The following is a 20,909-nucleotide window of genomic DNA, read 5'->3' on the forward strand; positions in this document are numbered from 1 at the left end:
CGCTCTCCTCTTTCACCCTCATTAAAAGGTTCTTTAATTCCTCCTCGCTTTCTGCCATCAAGGTTGTGTCATCTGCATATCTGAGGTTGTTGATATTTCTTCCGGCAATCTTAATTCCGGCTTGGGATTCATCTAGTCCAGCCTTTCACATGATGAATTCTGCATATAAGTTAAATAAGCAGGGAGACAATATACAACCTTGTCGTACTCCTTTCCCAATTTTGAACCAATCAGTTGTTCCATATCCAGTTCTAACTGTAGCTTCTTGTCCCACATAGAGATTTCTCAGGAGACAGATGAGGTGATCAGGCACTCCCATTTCTTTAAGAACTTGCCAAAGTTTGCTGTGGTCGACACAGTCAAAGGCTTTTGCATAGTCAATGAAGCAGAAGTAGACGTTTTTCTGGAACTCTCTAGCTTTCTCCATAATCCAGCGCATGTTTGCTATTTGGTCTCTGGTTCCTCTGCCCTTTCGAAATCCAGCTTGCACTTCTGGGAGTTCTCGGTCCACATACTGCCTAAGCCTGCCTTGTAGAATTTTAAGCATAACCTTGCTAGCGTGTGAAATGAGCACAATTGTGCGGTAGTTGGAGCATTCTTTGGCACTGCCCTTCTTTGGAATTGGAATGTAGACTGATCTTCTCCAATCCTCTGGCCATTGCTGAGTTTTCCAAACTTGCTGGCATATTGGGTGTAGCACCTTAACAGCATCATCTTTTAAAATTTTAAATAGTTCAGCTGGAATATCATCACTTCCACTGGCCTTGTTATTAGCAGTGCTTTCTAAGGCCCATTTGACTTCACTCTCCAAGATGTCTGGCTCAAGGTCAGCAACCACACTACCTGGGGTGTACGAGACCTCCATATCTTTCTGGTATAATTCCTCTGTGTATTCCTGCCACCTCTTCTTGATGTCTTATAAGCAGTTAAAAAGGCACGCATCCCAAAGCTGCTCATTGATTTAAGTGGGAGACTCAGTGAAATTTCTCCTGCTTGTAGCTATTCCAGTTCAGATGTTGGGAAATTTGTAGGCAATCTGTTACCATCTCTGTGCAACCGGCGTGCCAAACTGCAGACAGATTAGACAAAAGCCTCCCTATTTGATTATTGGAGACTTCTTGCAGACATTGAACCCACGTTTCTTTGCTTCAGATGAGACACTTGGCATGCTATGTCAGTTTCTCAAGTCTTTCAACTTTATACAGAGAGATGCATCAGTATACAGTACACACACTGCAGTGCTTCTTTTCAACTTTAGGAATGTATCCATTTGTAAAACTGTGTCTCCTAAGTAAAACAAATGCAGGAAACAAAAATGAAGGTGAGAAACTAAAGTAAAGGGACTTGCATTAGTTTCTTACACTGAAACTAATGTGAAACTAATATGAGAACTATATACTAACAGTGAGCTCATTCTCCAAAACGACACAATTCTCACACAGGGAAGAGGTATCAGCAGACTTGGGGGAATGATGTAGTGTATAGAAGTAGGGAAAATGCAGTGTTGTGAGTTTAGAGGGGCAGTCTGGGTGGCATTCTTGGATCCCTTCCCCCTCCGGGACTCCTGCATCCAGGGAGGGTTAGGATGTAGTAGAAGACACTGCTGAACTGGTCATACAAGTTTCCTTGTAAGAAAAATAGCCTTAGCTGATCAATTAAGTGTTCTCACCAGCTTATCAAAAAGTGAGCTAAGTTGCAATAGCTACAACTAGGGGATGGTGCTCTCCAGGAAGTTGGGGAGGCATTTTCCCACTCCTCTCACCTGGCTGGATAATACAGCATCCTAGGACGAAGAACTATAGGCCAAAGGGAGCTGGATATGGGAGAGTTGTGTGAGACAGTTGTACTGATGCTAGAAGCCGGAGGGAGGATAGAGACACGCCTGCTCTGTGCTGGATCCAAAGCTAGATTTGGGGTTCTCCTGGTAAGCAAATGGGGAAGCAAGTTTTGTTGGAGTGCTAACACTAGGAGCCCCTCCATGTGATACTCAGTTTGCATATGCGTGTAAATAAAACCATATATCCTCAAGACCCAACAGTCTCTGTTGACCTTCATTCCAAGGAAACCGAACCCTGGATAATGAACTAGAATCTTTTACTGCATTTGAGGGCAGGGGGAGCCCTGAGAGGTGAAACCACCAAGAACAGCCCAATGATGACACAACTTGCTTGGTTGGCATGGAATACTAACAGACTGTGAGGGAGAAATGGAACGTTGTGGGGAAGAAGAGAAATGTATTGGAGTATCCTGGAAAGGGCATGTCTTATCTGTCTGGAAACATGAACACTTTAGCTTCAGAATGGAGCTCTGTAAATGGAAACGAGACAATAGAAGATAATCTTACATGCTTTCTGTGGCAACATCTCACTTTAGCTCCTACAGAAGGCAAGTGGCATTTCATTGTAGGACAAACTTCTCTAAAGCTACTTATTGTATAATTTTATCTTCTTTGGTTAAAGGGCGAGCTAACCACTGGTCTGCGATCATTGGTGGGTCTCATTCAAAGAACTACGTACTTTGGGAATATGGAGGATATGCAAGTGACGGAGTTAAGCAAGTTGCAGAGCTTGGCTCACCAGTAAAAATGGAAGAAGAAATTCGGCAACAGGTAATTGTCATTTAATTTATTAAAACAAAGAAAGTTGTTTAAAAATGTATAGTTGCCAGGAGCTGAAAATGTGAATCAGGTTTGGAATATTTTGTAACTGTTAGGCTTCACTGTTTTTAGCAAACCTTAACAAAGTCAGAGTTTTCCTAGCTAATGATTTTAAGATTTAGCTCTTCGACTGAATATTCGGTAAAGAGAATCTTCTGATTCACTCTCCTCTTAATCAAAAATTGAACTATTGACTCTACTTATAGCTTTGACTTAGGGCTGTTCTGTACATGTGTGCATTTTTCGCAGATCAATGTGCAAATGATCTGCAGCACCTGCATATCGTACACAGGGAGAAATAAGTATGGCATGTGAGTTATTGCACTTTACACCATCCCAGGTTGAAAAAAGGGTCAGTTGTCTGGATGAAAGTGAAAAGTGTGGTAACAGGTGGTGCCTGATTTCTGGGAATAGGTGTCAAATAAAGCTAGGCTTATACAAACTAATGTCTGAAAAACCAGTGGTGCAATCCTGAACTCTCACTTGCCATTTTTTGTATAAGTATCATGTAAAAGATTAAGTACAGAAGAGTGGCTGCAATTAAAGATAGCTTATTTGCTAATTCATCTTCTGGGGCCTGTGTATTTAGTAAGGAAATTAGATCCCACACATACTGGGAGCGGTGTCTCTGCTTGTAGTTGTTCCCTTTCCTGAAACTTAACCAGTGACTCTGTTATCTACTGCAAGTGTACAGAAAATAGCAGCATAAATGAAGGGACTATGGGACTTGCAGTTGTTTTTTAAGAGACCACGGTGCTCCAGTGCTCCACATGTGTACTTCCAGTGGCACATTGGGGCTTCTATTTTCTCTCCTCCAACAGCATGCCCCCCATCTGCTCCGCTGGTGTCTCCCAAGCCTGATTTTGAGGGCTCACAGCAGGAGGGGTGGACTGAAGGGGGCAGGAAAGGAAGAGAAAGCACATGGAAGTCCATTGTGGCAATAGAGCTACAGTTTAGGATTTGGCCTCTTATCTCAGTCCCTCAAATATGAAGTTCTAAAGTTTTAATAAAGAAATATTGCTGTTACATAGAAAGTCCCATAGAGTGGCTGTATCAGGGAAAGCACTGGGAAAGGCAGTTTTCTTTTTAAAAACTTTTAACTTACTGTGCATGTCCTGCTTCTAAATAATGTTAAATCATGAATATAAGACAGTATAATATAGATTATTGTGATCCTGGAAGTCTCTGCCTAATGCATCATTTGAAATGAACCTGGTAAGTTTTTGCTGGCTAAATAGCTTGCTATTAATTTTTGCTTCGACATTGGATTGCTGCCTATAATTTCATGGAATTATTGCGAAATAATTAAAATAGGAGTTATGCTCACTCTCATGTGAACCTTGATATAGCTACAGTAACTTCTCACTTAGAAACCCACTGCACTTCGTCCCTCTAACCTCTTACTGAAGTGTTTTCTAAAAAGTATCTGGCAACACCGTTAGATATTTGTTCACCTGTTTTATTCCTATCTCCAAAAAGTTAAACATTTTTGAAAGAGGCTTAAGAGAAAAGGGCTTTGATTAAGCTACTATTGTTAATATACCTAGCTAACATGATGCAATGAACATGTAGCAAAGTTAAGTTTGGAGCCTCAAAGCACTTATATTGGAAGCCACAGGTGGAAAACTCAAGTCTGACCTAAAATCAAGTGACTTATTTGTAGAAATTCATTGTTTAGGAAATGCTGACATGTAGGTGACGCAAGTCCAAACGCTGTAATGAGATAAACTTACTTTTTCTGAGTTCTTCATTCCAGACGAATGTGTTCAGGCTTAATGGAAGTTACTTGATTTCCCCACTCTCCCTCACAGTTGTGGAAGCCATATTTGTGTGGGGGTTTTTTCACCCTAAAAGGGTTGAATACAACTTATTTATTTATATAGACCATTTATAGCATGGCCTTCATCCAAGCATTTTGGGGTGGGTAACAGCAAAATTCAACTAAAATACCACTTCCATCCATAAGATCATAAAAACGCCTGCCTGCCTGGGGGCTTCCCACATGAATGTGGGAATAATGGTCTAGATGGGCCTTTGGTCTGATTCAGCAGGGCTCTTGTTTTGTTTTTGTGCTCTTGAAGACAAAATTTCTGACGTGGGGTGCCCATGTGTCCTGCTTAAGAGAGGAATAGAATCACAGAATTGTAGAGTTGGAAGGGACCCAAAGGGTCATCTATTCCAAACTTCTGCAATGCAGGAAACACAGCTAAAGTATCCTATTTTAAGACATTCTTTATTTTAGGGGTGGCTAATCTTTGCCCTGCCAGATGTTGCTAGACTACATAACTCCCTGGCTCTTCAGCATGCTAGCTGGGCCTGATAGGTATTTGAGTCCAACAGTATATGGAGGGCCATAGCTTTGCCACTCTTGCTCTGTTTGAAGGACTGCCTTGTGATTCGTCCAAGTCCAGTTCAAAGACAGAGTTAAAGAACCGTAAGAAGGAAAAACTGGGACCTTGAAGTTTCCCATCAATCTGGACAACAGACTGAAGAGGCACGCAGACCAGACTGAGAGGGTCTTCCCCACTTCAGTGATATGTATTATATTACAGCTTAAATTATACAAATCCTTTCTAAATTTATCTCTGTATCTATAATTAGCATATGCAACTTCTGGCAAATCAGCGTGCTCTTCTGTCATTTTTATTTGGTGATTCTTTTTGACAATGTGTAAGTGGCCATCCCAGAGATCACATGTCAAGTTGGGTTTTGTACCGTACAATGGCCCCTAAATTGCAAAACATGAAGATTTCCCCATCTATAAAGTAACCCATCTTCAGAATGACTTTATTCTCCATTTTATGACATGGGTAAAAGAAGATATCAAGAAAATTATTTGCTGGGCTGTACAAAAAATAAAAATAAAGGCTCGGGAATCTGCATCATGGAATGGCAGAACAAGGAGCTACATATGGCAATTGAAGGCACTGGCTGACCCCCCAGGGCTAAATTCGAGTATTTGATATGCATAGGTGGCTCTTGTTATCTTCAAGGAGAGCTTCTGTCTGTGATTCAAGCAGGAGAAATTTGTACCCAGGAGTCTTCCCTCAGGCTATACTAAGGTTTTGTGCTAAATGCGTCCTGAGCTAATACTTCCAGGCTTGAATTTAAATGGGGACTCGTTTTTCATATATCAAATGTGAAATGAATGAATAATTGAATTCCCCTGGTCTCACCCAGGTCTGCTTAGCTAAGCAAGAAAAGTGTGTATGCCCATAAGGTAAAGCTTGGCCATTAGAGTGAAATACTGTGCTTCTAATGTGACTCATTTCATTTCCCATAGGTGCATAATGGGTGCTGCTTAGGGGATAACTAGAAAATGCAGAGGATGTGTGTCTGCACTCAAAATAGCAGCCTTTGTGTTTTCTCTCTTCTCTCCTTTTGCTCCCAGTGATGTCTAATAATGCACAGTTTGTGATGGGACAGTATCAGTTGCAGAGCTTTTCCTGCTTTTGCTTCACTTCATTGGTCATCTCTTTGGGGATGAAGAAAATAGAGCATGGGTGTTTTGGAATAAATCTGTGTGCTTCGTATTTCTAGATATTTTTGAGAGACAGCAACACATTAATGACTACTAGTGAGAATGGCTATACTGTATATTACAGTATCACAGGCAGGATGCCTCTTAATGCTGATCACTGGGAAACAAAAGTGGGAGACTGTATATTTCTTTCCAGGTTTTTGTTTAGTTTTTAAGAACCCCCTGCAATTGTAACTATATAAGCTGTTTCAGATGGGGTTTATTTCTAGGGATTGAACCTGAAACCTTCTGCATGCAAAGCAGATGTTCTAGCTCTGAATATCCATGCAATGCAGCAGAAGATACAATATTAAATTTGGGACTTGCGCATTAAGGTATTTTGCTATTGTTTTTTTCTGCAACACCTTACCCAAGGTTTGAAGTTACAAATACATCAATATATCCTCAGAAAAATCCTAAGAGGTCAAAGTTAAGTGCAAGATTATTTTTGCTTTTTTTTTGCTTTCTTTTAAAAAATGTTACCACATGTACAGCATGACATTTGGACAAGGTTGCTGGTGCAGGTGACGTTTTTATATGCCAGGCATCATGTTTAACTAGGTTGTGTTAAGACATGCCAAGGGTACATGACTGGATTAGATGAAGGCCCCTCAGTGAACTGCATGGCTGAGCTGCGATTTGAAGGATTCCCAGCACCCAGACCTAGCATGTTTATGAACCCCTACTAATTCTGCAACAAAGGAGAAGAAAAGCAGTTTTCTGAATGCTGAAAAATGTTAAGTTTCCTCAGAGTCAGTGCATAGGGTTGGGTATAGAAATTTACTAGTGTGGTGCAGGGGAGAGGAGTCTGGCAAGAGCTAGTGTATGACATTGTGTGGTAGACTTGGTGCTTTGAGGACTTGGGCAAGAAGTTGTGCAGTGCTTCTGGATCTGACCCGTAATGTGTTGTTATCCTCACATGAGGCGATGATGGGGTCATGTGATATGTTTGACAGCCAGTATATACTAAAATGGTATGTGTTGCTTGTATTCAAAAGTACAGATTACTATCATTATATTAAACCGTGGAAATTTCCATCCATTTGATAAACATTAAAATGTTCTTTATGTTGTTGTTGTTGTTGTTTAGTCGTTTAGTCGTGTCCGACTCTTCGTGACCCCATGGACCATAGCACGCCAGGCACTCCTGTCTTCCACTGCCTCCCGCAGTTTGGTCAGACTCATGTTGATAGCTTTGAGAACACTGTCCAACCATCTGTCGTCCCCTTCTCTTTGTGCCCTCAATCTTTCCCAACATCAGGGTCTTTTCCAGGGAGTCTTCTCATCTCATGAGGTGGCCAAAGTATTGGAGCCTCAGCTTCAGGATCTGTCCTTCCAGTGAGCACTCAGGGCTGATTTCCTTAAGAATGGATAGGTTTGATCTTCTTGCAGTCCATGGGACTCTCAAGAGTCTCCTCCAGCACCATAATTCAAAAGCATCCATTCTTCGGTGATCAGCCTTCTTGATGGTCCAGCTCTCACTTCCATACATCACTACTGGGAATGTTCTTTATGTAAGTGCCACTAAATATTGCAGATGTGCTTGGGTTTTTGTTTTGTTTTGTTTTGCTTATACATGTAAATTGTCATTATAGAATTGCCTCATCTGTATTGGGACGTTATAATTTTACCTTCTTGGGTGAAAAATCACCACCTGACTGCTTGTTGTTGGTTAAAGTTAAATGCCTTGTAAGATAAATTCAATAACTCAAGGTTGCTTTACCCTTTGATTGCAACAACTATTGATTGCTATATGAGCTTTGTTTGCACTTGGTCCAATGAGCGAATTGAGGAAGTCAGCTTCTAGGAATTAATGGTCTGCATGTTGCACAGCCAGTAAATAACTATTACAGGAACCTGTTTTGTGTAATGGACTTTTCCTTGAAAACTCTGGGACAGTAACAGATTATGACTGGTTTTTAAACGCTTGCTGCAAGATCCCAATTAGCACCTATGGAAGTTTTCTATCCCTCCTGCCATGCATATGTATTGTTGAATAACCACACCTTTCCAGTATAATTAATGTTAAAAGTCTACACAGAGTAGATGAGCAGGTTTCAGGGTTGCAGAATGAATTTTGTGGTTTTTGCACATGATTTTTTTACTCTCTCTCTCTCTCTTTTACACTGAGCTCATTTTTAGCCCAGGAATTTGTTTTCAGCACCAGAACAGAGGTCATAGTAATTTGTATGTAAAACTTCTCCTGGTTTCCCCCCAAACTGTCTTTTTTCCAGCAGCCAAATTTAGAAGAGAAGGGAGACTTTTTTGTTGGTTTTTCCTAAATGTGAGCTGAGAAACTGCAAATTATTCTTGTTAGTCTACTGTGAATTATCCAGTGATCTTCCAGTAGATCCCAGACTAATCTTCTGCCTGCCCTGACCAGCCCATACTTTATGGTACTGCGCCAGATTGTTTTACCAAGCTCTGGACCTACACATCACTAGCATAGATCACATCTGCACCATACATTCAGAGCAGTATCAACTTTATAAGCAGTCTTGGCTTTCCCCAGAGAATCCTGGCATGTGTAGTTTGCAAAGGGTGCTGAGAGTTCTTAGGAGACCCATCTTCCCCTTACAAGAGCTACAATTCTCAGAGTCCACTGAGAAGAGTGATTGAGTGTTAAACTAACTCTGAGAAGGATTATGATGAGGTGAATCTAATAGTGGCTTGGCTTTGCTGGAAAATGCTCCCTCTTGTGCTTGGTGGGGCGTTCACCTTTTGCTAATTACCCCTCTCCTTACTGCAGCCCTCCATGATATACTGTTTTAGAGGGTCCTTCTCCCTTCTGTGGACATAAGGAGCAGGTTTCATAGAGAGCAGTGGGCTGCAGTGGGTGGGATGAGTCAGCAAATACCACATCCCTTGCAGAAAGCAAAGTCACCACTGGTTTTCGTCCAGAGTAGAGTGGAGCATAATTCTTCCCCAAATGTGCCAACACATTTGTAGGTGGTAAACTGAAGGTTATTCAGCATGTTTTCACGACTCCTCTCAGTAGCCATAATAATAATAATAATAATAATAATAATAATAATAATAATAATAATTTTTATACCCCGCCCATCTTTTTATACCCCGCCAACATTTAAAGCTTCCCTAAACAGGGCTGCCTTCAGATGTCTCCTAAAAGTCTGATAGTTGTTTTTTTTGACATCTGGTGGGAGGGTGTTCCACAGGGCAGGCACCACTACCGAGAAGGCCCCCTGTACCTTTGCTTCTCGCAGGGAGGGAACTGCCAGAAAGCCCGGCACTGGACCTCAGTGTCTGGGCAGAATGATGAGGGTGGAGGCGCTCCTTTAGGTATACTGGGCCGAGACCATTTAGGACTTTAAAGGTCAGCACCAACACTTTGAATTGTGCTCGGAAACGTACCGGGAGCCAATGTAGGTCTTTCAAGACCGGTGTTATGTGGTCTCGGCGGCCGCTGGCAGTCACCAGTCTAGCTGCCGCATTCTGGATTAGTTGTAGTTTCCATCTTTAGAGCGCATTGCAGTAGTCCAAGCGAGAGATAACTAGAGCATGCACCACTCTGGTGAGACACTCCATGGGCAGGTAGGGTCTCAGCCTGCGTACCAGATGGAGCTGATAAACAGCTGCCCTGGACACAGAATTGACCTGCGCCTCCATGGACAGCTGTGAGTCCAAAATGACTCCAAGGCCGCGCATCTGGTCCTTCAGAGGCACAGTTACCCCATTCAGGACCAGGGACCATAATTGTGTGTGTGTGTGTGTGTGTTGGCTGCTCTCCCCCCCCCCCCAAATGCCAAGAACAATACATCGTCTGCAGAAAGTGGTGGCTTGTAACTGGTGGTGATGGAGAATAGCTCTGGTTTGTTTGTTTGTGTGTGTGTGTGTGTGTGTGTGTGTGTGTGTTGTTGTTTTTTTAAAAAAACCCACTCCTATCTTGAGTTGACAGTTCTCATTTGAGAGCTCTCGAGTTAGCTTTAGTGGTCACCGTGCATGTGGTCTGCGTCCTCTTTCTCCCTACATGAAAAATAATTTATGTGAAAGCAATCCAAAATGCTTGAAAGGCCCTAAGGTGCAAGTTTTGGGCATCTAAAATGCATTATATTGTAGAAAGGCTCAAGTGTCAGAACATAAGGAAGAGATGTTGCAGTTCAAAATGCTCTCTCACATTGAAAAATCAGTATTCTGTGGAACTGCTCCTTCTATTTTTGGACAGCATTCTCAGAGTAACAGGTGCAACAGTGACATTTAGGAGAACTCTCTTTGGTTTGCCTTGTGGAACTCTGTTGATTACGGCATGGACTATATTTACGAAATAGAGCACAGCACTGTTGCAAAGAATTTGCAGAGATTTAAATCCATCTGTAGCTGGATGGTGGCCAGATGTTTCAAAATTAGAAACTCTTTGTATGTATAGATCTACCTCTGCAAAAGTACATTCTGAGCTATTTCTGGCCAATTAAGGTAAATGGTTAACGCTCAGAAATACTTACTTATTAGGATCTGTATTTAGCTTCCATAAATTACCAGTTTAAACAAAAAATGAAGTTTATTTTAGGAATGTCTAGCAGCAATACTTTAAATTATTACTTTATTATTACTATTGGGAAGAAATCACTTCAAATTTACACAATTTAAATGAAAACCCCGGCTTATCCTAAGATTATCTTCCTCAATTAACCACCTTAGACTCTCCTTTTGATACTTTAGAACAGTAGTTCCCAACAGGTGGTCCGGGGACCCCCAGGGGTCCACGAGCTATGCCAGAGGGGTCCGCAAGATGCTATTAGAATAAAAAATAAATTAAATATATTTCGTATGATAACAGATTTTTTGTTTTGGACGCTTCCTGCATGAGCAGAGTCTAGCGCAAAACTAGAATTAGATAGAGGCAGTAGTTCTGCTGTATGCAGTTAGGTGGCGCTTTACAAACACTACTGTTTTGCAAAGAGGCAGCGTGCACATTCTACTAACGCTCACCTCCCCAAGATGCTTTGCGCGCATCGGCTTCATTTGTGCGCTACTGCGCAGGTACCCTGTCTTCTCCATTCCCCTCCCTCCTCCCTGGCGCGCGCTGCCTCTTTGCAAAACAGTAGTGTTTGTAAACAAAGCGTTGTTTTTCGCGGAAGCTACAGTTCGCATAGTTAAAAATGGACCGTTGGTTAAAAAGTGGTTCGTTAAAATGACAAAGGCCTACAGATGAAGAGGAAGATAGTGCATTTGATGTTCAAGCAAGTAAGTCAGTGACTCTCGAACCGATCTTGTCAGTGTCCATTGAACCTAAATCGTTGGCGTCCCTTGAACCTAACTCTTCCAAGATCTGTGTTAAGCTTACTGAAAAAATTAGATTAGGAATTAGATTTAGGATTAGGAATTAATGGGGGTCCTTGTCACAATAGCGGCTCGATGAGGGGTCCTCGAGAAAATTTTGTTGGGAACCCCTGCTTTAGAAGTTCCCCAACACCTCCCAAATATAAAGAGAGAGAGAGAGATTTTGAATTGAGCGGTTGCCTTAAGAGAATGCTTTCCACAAGCTTCCTTATTAATCTAAATGGGTAGTACAGGTGTATAAATTATAAAATGGCTTGCTAACGCTGAAGAAAGCCTCATTCTGTTTAGTGTGTTTACTCCCAGGTAAGTGGGTAAAGAATTGCAGCCCCAGGTTGAAATATAGAATATTTTTCTTTCTTTTTTATAATCATAAAATCAGTGTGTAAGTGTGTTTTGACATGAAGCAAGCCGTTCATAGGCAGTTGTCCGAGTGAGGTGCCTGGGCTTAGGCTTGTGGAAATTCTATGGGTGGCTACCTGTGTATTCACGTTCTTTTAAGTGATCAGCAAAGTTGTGTCCCTTCTATAAATTTGCCCCCCTTCTTCCCTCCCTGAAGAGCCCACTTTTGTTGTATTAACATTTTGGGGTGTGTAGAGAAACCCAGTTTCATATACTAAGCTGGCTCCATACATATTACAACTGTGACGCTTCTGTGAACCAAATTGCATCTCATATTTTGAGGGCAGGTCTTCTGCAAGTGTGACAGCTGCTATTCTTGTTTTTAATTAGCTGTAAATCAGTGTGTGAGAGGCTGAGGTGAGGGGTTCATGGTTATGTTTTGACTAAAGTCCCATGGGATCTGAAATGCAGCAAACTGAAATACTGATCACCAACTTTTCTCATTGACAGTTTGGCACATGTGAGTTTTTTCACACTGTGATTCCTCCCTCCCTCCCCATGGGCTCCGTGCAGCCTGGTTTTATTCAGAAGGAGTCAAAAGTCTCAAGTCTCATTTCTCATTAAACTTTTCCTGGCACCTCTAGCTGGAGGCCACAGCACTAAGAAAGTTCAGTTAAGCAAACCATTAGATTTATGATACCTCATATTAGGTTAATTAACGTGCTCCAGCTCTGTGGTTATAATGTCTAAATAAGCAAAAGCTTGAAAGCAAGTATATCTTGACGCTTCCCATCCCCAGAACCTCTTCATTTGGTTTTCCTTTTGTTTTCAGGCAAGTCTGAATTATTTAAAATTAATTGGAAGCAAAATCGATTTGGCAGAAAGCAGCTGCAAAATTTGAGATGGAATATTTTGTGCATAATTTATAATCATGCCATAAGAATGGGAGGTGATGTGGATTTAAAATACCTGCACATCTGCATTTGGAAATGTGACATGTTCCTAAAGTGATCTCGTTTTCACACCTGAGACCTTTAATAATGGAGCTTGTGCCTTCTGATTTAGAGAGAAGACTTGTTGATTGCTAACAACACCCACTTTTTTGCCCACAATAGAAAGGGGCCATTTGAAAAAGGTCTACCAAGTGTGGGCATATACTCCATTATTATGACGGGTGGAAAGCTGGCAATGCTGGACAAAGTGGATGGTGTAAAATGGACAGGCAAAGGCACCCAGCTGAGAAACTGCTTTATAGCAGCTATTCCAACAGGCAGCAGTTCTTCTCTGCCTTACAACTCCTCTTGTTCAGAAATTCAACTCTATTCTTAGCTGTACAGAACCTATGTAATCCCACCTGCTTATAGCTCTTCTTATAAAGAACCAAATCGAGAAACCCAAGAGTGGACATGAAGTGGTTGAACCTAAGGAGAAAGGGACATCATCTACCAGGCTAATGGAGAAAACAAATATATTGTTTTGACCTCACTGGAGCACATAGAGACTCCCTCTTGCTGAGTGGGAGCTCTATATTCTAATGAGACTGTCCACTGAAGTGATTGATTTTTCCCACTGCCTTCACGCTTTCCCATTTGCAACAATTAATTAAATAATGTCCTTTTCTTTTCAACTCACGTAGGACAAAGCAACCGTAGGAAAATACTGTATTAGGAAATTCAGAAGGGCAGCATATTCCACGAGCAGGAATTGATCTTGGCTTTCAGCTTCATACTATACCACTCCAGACCTCTGGCCTGCAAGGTCAGCGGGCTCATTTCCCAGCAGACAGGAGGCCGCTTTCTGCTTCCCATTTTTGTAACTCCAGCGCCAGATTTGGGGTGGTGCAGACGGTTCTGCTGCACAGAGCACCAAGCCAAGGGGTCACAGAATCGAGAAGATCCATAATTGAGAAGATTCATTTGGGGTTGCCTAATTTTGGGCTCGCACTGGGTGCCATATTATTAAAGATTACCCAAATTTGCCCCTGGTAACTCTTGCTGGCCGTAGTATGGAAGGGATGGAATAAATAGGAATGATTTAACTTGTTAGTAGTGCAAGAGTAAAGCCTAGTAATTGATGCACTTGTGAGGAAACTGGCCAGGAATGACATTGTGGTAAAACCAGTGTTTTTGTGTCACTGCTAAATCAACAAACACACATACAGTGCACAGCTCTGCAAGAAAAGCTGCAATGTTGTCCATCTTTGCTGGACCATAGGACCACACAATTTTACTTCATTCATCCTCATGGCAACATGAATTAGAGCAGTGTTTCCCAACCTTGTGCCTCCAGATGTTTTGGGACTACAACTCCCATCATCCCTAGCTAGCAAGACCAGTGGTCAGGAATGATGGGAATTGTAGTCCGAAAACAGCTGGAGGCGCAAGGTTGGGAAACACTGAATTAGAGAAGCCTATTCTTCTACCCACTCTCCCTTGATTACATGATGCACCTTTCAGGTGAGTGAAAATGGCTTGGTTGAGACCATTTACAAAATAGCTGCCATATTCAATTCATCATGACCTGGTATTCTTCATGACTGTCTCTACATGGCAAACCATTCATCTATGCCTAAGGGAGTTTTCTCAATATAAGTTTCCACATGTAAATTGCTACTCGAGAACTGTTGAGGAAGCCACATGGCAGCAATTTCAAACATACCAGCTCTCAATCCCTGGTTGATAACTAAATTCCAGTGAAGTGAAAGTCCTCGTCTTGTTTTCACATCTGGGGCTTCAACGGGATTATTCTTACATCAGTCTGTTATGTGATTACTTTTCTTCGGTGGTCTATTCGCACATAGTACAAATAATGAAATAGTGTGAGAGAAGCTCAAAGGGGCATTTTAGCATCTTCTGCTAAAGTAGCCTTAGTTGGAGGCTATTTGTGGCTAGTTTTACTGGTTCTATCTAATTCAGCTGTTGTACAATGGGACCTACCTACATCTCACCTCCTGCAGGTGTCCCAAACATCCTCAGAATCTGCTACAGACAGTTGAGGGACCCCCTGGAGCATATTTTAGGGGCACATGGGGGGATTTGAGAAAGCAGACAGCCCATTGCATACGTGGAAGTCAACTTGCACCATTAATTACAACTCACTGATTCCCAGTAAGCCCCCCCCCCGTACGCTTTTTCTAAGAGTCTTCTCCAAATCTGCTTTCTCTTTCACTTCCTGCTATCCTTCCCTCCCTCATTGTTCATTGCCATGTTCTGTGGTTTCCGCCTCCTGAGCACATTCTAAAATATTAGTACAGAGATTGAATTTACAAGATAAACACTGTTTGGAGCACTGGATATACTTTCAGTTTCTTTGGTTATAAGGAAGTACTGTGGCAAGTAAAATGGAAACCCGGCATTCATTTTGAATAAAAGCTTTTTTCTGAAACAAAAAAAAATCCTTCATTGCAATAACATCTGGAATTTCCTCTTGTGTACCATTTTATCTGATACCTTTTCTGCAAAGGGTAAGACCCTCTTCAAACCCTGTTCTTGTATGAATAAGGAAAAACAAAAGAGATTAACCTTTGTGTCCTGTGTCAAGCAGAGCAATTGCATATTCCAATCAATGAACTAAAAATTGGTTCAGTGGTTACTGCGGTCTCTCCAATTAGGTATGTCTGAATAAATTCTCCATGTTTGTGAAACTGGGGAGAGTTTGTGTTCTGGCTGGGAAAACAGCTAATCATTTGGAATCCTGCCTTGTGAAAGTCTGGATGTTTTGCATTGTTATTGCAAATGAAAGGATGGTTTATAAAGGCTAGCGCTGACATTTGACATAGCAAATGCTGTTCCTTTTTTGCCAAGAGATAAGGTTTGTTAGGCAAAATGTACCTTCTTGATAAGTTCAAATCCCAGCAGCCGAAAAACAAAAACTTCTGTCAAAACCAATGGTAGTTAATGTCACTATACATTATTAAAAACTTTGATAATTCTTTACTATGTATGGTGCAAGCCATATCACAGAAAAGCTATAGATGAGATTCATAGGTTCTGTTGTGTATTGAGTCAAAGGATTTTATATCTGTATTATTATTGTCTGTATTTGCATTAGGATAAAGTAACTGCCTTTTGGTTCCAGAGGGTACAGCTACTATTGGTTCATTAAGCTGCTGTATTTGGATCCTCTGTCTTATTGGTTCCCTCCAAAAGGCAGCACTGTGATTGCTTGATATTGTTCCCTCCAAAATGTATCCCTTCCTAGCTAGTCCCCTGTCCCTATAAATGTAGCTTTCCTCTCCTCAGTCTTCAGTCTTGTTCACTTTAATAAAGAGCTGTTACTAGAGAACTGTCTCCAGCATGTTATGTGAAAAGAGCTGAAATCACAAACCCCACGTCACAACAACTGGCGACGAGGATGGGATCCGGAATGCTGAGGAGCGGTTAAACACAGCCCTGCCTCAGAGTCCGGATTGCAGCTGAGAACAAGACTCACTGGCCAGCTGAGAAGACGACCCTGCCCGCTAGGACAATGGAGAGTCCAAGGGTATTGGAGCCCTTCCAGCCATCAGAGCCCCACACATGGGAAGACTACGTCGAACGCTTCGAGTTCTTTGCAGTGGCTCAAGGGATCACCGATGCCAGCAAAAGAAGGGCCACATTCCTGAGCTACTGTGGGCCCGAGACCTTCAAGCTGGCCAAGGCATTACTTGCTCCAGCGAAGCTGAGTGAGACATCTCTCAAAGATATTCTTGCCTGCCTAACAAGCCACTTGGCGCCTACTGAGACCAAGATGGCCCGGCGGATGGAGTTCCATAAGAGGCAGCAGCGTGCTGGGGAGTCTGTATCCACATTTCTGGCTGAGCTCCGGAAGCTCGCTCAGCATTGCGGCTTCCAAAATCTGGAAGAGACTCTCCTGGATCGGTTTATTGGTGGTCTGAGCAGCAAGAAAGCCAGAAGACGCATCGTGGCTAAAGAAGAGGTTACCCTTGCTTCAGCCTTGAAGGAGGCCACCGCCACGGAGAATTATGAAAGAGAGGAGCTTGATGCCAGTCGCAAGGCCACTAAGCCACAGATAGAAGTTGCGCATGCCATGGACGAGCTAGAGGCTACTCCGAGCCAGAGCCCAGTCCGTGGGGTCGAGTTGGTGCGTCAGGCCTGCACAGTGCACAAAGATCGCCGAGGCAGTTGCCCAGGTTGTGGCGGAAACCATGAGCGGAAGAGTTGTCGTTTCAGGGATGCTATGTGCCGGACGTGCGGAAAGACGGGTCACATCGCCAGGGTCTGTAGATCGGCGGCGTCGGGAGCAACAGGAGCACCTAGACTGGAGCATCGCAGACCGCCCACAGCAACTCATTTTCTAAAGGACTGCCACTACGTAACGGAGATCAACGGGAGGGCCGTGCAGTTTCCAGCGCAAGGCAAGGCACACGTCAAGGTGAAGATTGAGGGTCAGCAGTGCGACATGGAGGTGGACTCCGGATCTGCATTCACCATCGTGTCGGAGCAGACCGCGAAGACATTCTTCCTCAGGGGTAAGTTGCCCCCTCTGGAGCCCTTCCCGGCAACCTTGCAGTCGTACTCAGCAGGCCGCATCCATGTTATGGGAATGTGTGCCGTGAGAGTACAGTTCCGGGACAAACAGGCTGTACTCAAACTGGTGATTGCGAAGGGCAGTCGCCCCAGTCTCCTGGGCACTGACTGGTTCCCCGCCCTGGGACTGAGTATCTCAGGGCTTAATTCAATCCAAACCTGCCCTGAGATGAGCGAGGCATTATGCAAGGAATTTGCTGGTCTCTTTAATGGAAAACTGGGTTGTTACAAAGGGCCCCCAGTTGACTTCGAGTTGGACCCCGGGGTGGCCCCAATCCGACTCAAACCAAGGCGAGTGCCATTTGCACTGCAACCCAAGATCGAGGCAGAGCTGGATAAATTGGTCAAGCAGGGAGTTCTCTCACCCGTGGACTCTGCTAAGTGGGAGACTCCAATCGTCACGCCCCTTAAAGCAAATGGGGAAGTCAGGATATGTGCAGATTACAAATGTACTATCAATAAGGCACTCAGGGGAAACTCATACCCCATTCCAGTCGTATCACATCTGTTGGCTAAACTGGCTGGGGGCAAGGTGTTCGCCAAAATTGACCTGGCACAAGCTTACCAACAGCTGCCAGTAACCCCACAATCAGCGGAAGCACAGACTATTGTCACACATAAAGGGGCGTTCAGAGTTAACAGATTACAGTTCGGAGTTTGTGTGGCCCCAGGGATTTTTCAAGGGCTCATGGAACGCCTGTTAAGAGGTCTGCCGGGGGTCTTGCCATTTTTTGATGACGTTTTGATTGCTGGAAAAGACCCACAGGAACTGGTTGCGCGTGTCCGTGCAGTGTTGCTCAAGTTCAAGGAGGTGGGGTTGCAACTGAAAAAAGAAAAATGCAGTTTTGGGGTGCCAACTGTGGATTTCTTGGGGTTTAAAATTGATGCATCAGGCATCCACCCCACAGATGCTAAGATTAAGGCCATCATCGAGGCACCACGACCACAGAACAAGACGGAGTTGCAGTCATTCCTGGGACTTATTAACTTTTATCATTCGTTCTTACCCCAGAAAGCTTCGGTAGCTGAACCATTACATAGACTATTGCAGAAAAAGAATGTGTGGCGATGGGGGCGGGAGCAGCAGAAGGCTTTTGACTCCTTGCGAGGAATGCTGAGTAGCAGGAGCGTCCTTGCTCATTATGATGAGTCAAAGCCGCTGGTCCTGGCATGTGATGCCTCTCAATACGGTCTGGGGGCTGTGCTGAGTCATAGGGAACCGGATGGGTCGGAAAAGCCCATCTCTTTCTATTCCCGTACGTTGTCGCCCACAGAGCGCAACTATGCTCAAATTGATAAAGAGGCACTGGCTATTGTGTCCGGAATCAAAAGGTTCTATGATTATTTGTACGGTCGCCATTTCTCCATTGAAACGGACCACAAACCACTGTTAGGGTTGTTCAACCCAAACAAACAAACGCCACAAATTCTCTCCCCCAGAATGTTGCGTTGGTCAATATTCCTGAATGGGTTCCAGTACACCTTGACCCATGTGCCAGGGAAACAGTTGTGCCATGCTGATGCGCTGAGTCGATTGCCCCTTCCTGGCGGGAGCAATGAGGATCCTGCTCCGGCGGAGCACATTATGATGCTAGAAACACTTCCGGGGGCTCCTGTAACAGCTACGGATATAGCTGAGAAAACTAGGAAAGATGCTGTTCTCTCCCGTGTGCTCACTTGGGTGGGGAGGGGGTGGCCAGGTGGTCCGCATGAAGAAAAATTCAGGCCTTATGCGACAAGGCAGCACGAATTGTCCATGCATAAGGGTTGTCTCCTATGGGGAGATAGGGTGATCATCCCAGCACCACTGAGAAACAGGGTTCTTGAGACGCTTCACATGGGACACCCGGGAATGGTCAGAATGAAGTCACTAGCCCGATGTTATGTGTGGTGGCCTGGAATGGACCAGAACATAGAACAATGGGTACGAACATGCAAGGCATGCCAAGAGGTGCGGCCAGAAGTGGCCAGAGCACCAGTCCACTGGTGGGAGCAGTCCAGGACTCCCTGGAGCCGAGCTGCTCTTAGGTAGAAGACTGGTAACGGTGCTGGATTATGTCCACCCAGATAAAATGCCAAACCGTAATTCAAGAGCAACCCCCCAGGCTGAGACTGACACAACAAGGTATCTCGCCCCTGAAGATCTGGTCTGGGTGAGGAACTATTCACGAGGTCCGCGGTGGGTGGCCGGTGTGATCACCCGGGCTAGTGGACCTGTGTCCTATTATGTGACCTTGGAAAATGGGCAAGTTTGGAAGAGACATATAGATCAGCTGAGGCGCCGGGCGCTCAGCAGGGAGGAGTCAGATAATTCATCCCTGGCTAATGACGCACAGCTGCGAGACCAGAGTGAAGATGGCCCAGAGGTGCAGTCACCAGGGGCTTCAGCAAATGAACCAGGGTCTGCTAGTCCTCAGGATGACGAGGTACAGGTCGGGGACCCTGAGATGTCTGGGACTCCATCTGTTCCTGATGAAACCCCTATAGCAGCCCCTCCACCACAGGTAACACCCAATCCAGAACCTGCAACACCTGTTGTCAGGAGATCAGGTAGAAGTTGTAGGACCCCACAGTACCTGAGGGATTACGTCTGCTGTGCTCACTAGGGGGGGAGGGGTGTTGTGTATTGAGTCAAAGGATTTTATATCTGTATTATTATTGTCTGTATTTGCATTAGGATAAAGTAACTGCCTTTTGGTTCCAGAGGGTACAGCTACTATTGGTTCATTAAGCTGCTGTATTTGGATCCTCTGTCTTATTGGTTCCCTCCAAAAGGCAGCACTGTGATTGCTTGATATTGTTCCCTCCAAAATGTATCCCTTCCTAGCTAGTCCCCTGTCCCTATAAATGTAGCTTTCCTCTCCTCAGTCTTCAGTCTTGTTCACTTTAATAAAGAGCTGTTACTAGAGAACTGTCTCCAGCATGTTATGTGAAAAGAGCTGAAATCACAAACCCCACGTCACAACAGGTTCATAGCTGAAAGGAATCATAATAAGGAACAGAGAGAATTAAGGAGGCAGGTGGCATCATCACATCAGTGGGGAGAATTGTTTTAGCAAGATGTGAGAAGGAGAGAACTGTAAGAAGCGAAGTCCACAAGGAGTTGATTAACAAGGATTAGGTAGGGTTTAAAGAAAACTGGGAGCCTTGTACACAGGTACATCAATCAAGTCACTTGTATTTTAGTTATTGAATTTGGCTATCATACAGTGCATAGGAAAGCATATGCACACATTCCACATTTGATCAACTGCAAATACAAAGTCTGATATTCTCAATGAGTAATCTAAGAGTTTATATGCTCAGCCTTCGTAATATAGGGACCTTGACCTTGCATTCTCAATCCACCACTGCAAGAGATTAATGAAACATAGAGTTTCCGAAATGTGGCCCCGGCCACTGGACTGCATGTGAAAGTGTGTCTTTCACATTTGACTCCACAAACACACACAGCGCGGACCTTTTGAGAAGAGATATAAGCTGTGCTTCTCCTAGAGAAACAACTGTTAATATATCGCCATTCTAACAAATATTTTTGGGCACTCAAGCAAAATTTTACCTTTTAGTT

General features: G+C 43.6%; 1 protein-coding gene across 1 annotated transcript in view; it reads left to right on the plus strand.

The window, feature by feature from the left end:
- The window catches only part of SPON1 (spondin 1), a 285,794-nt gene that overhangs the window by 111,036 nt on the left and 153,849 nt on the right, over positions 1-20,909 (plus strand). Inside the window, exon 6 of the mRNA XM_035118396.2 lies at positions 2,460-2,608. Coding sequence (XP_034974287.1) covers positions 2,460-2,608 — 149 coding nt within the window. The remainder of the gene's footprint in view (positions 1-2,459; positions 2,609-20,909) is intronic.

The sequence above is a fragment of the Zootoca vivipara genome, chromosome 1, assembly GCF_963506605.1.
Source record: "Zootoca vivipara chromosome 1, rZooViv1.1, whole genome shotgun sequence".
Taxonomy (NCBI): domain Eukaryota; kingdom Metazoa; phylum Chordata; class Lepidosauria; order Squamata; family Lacertidae; genus Zootoca; species Zootoca vivipara.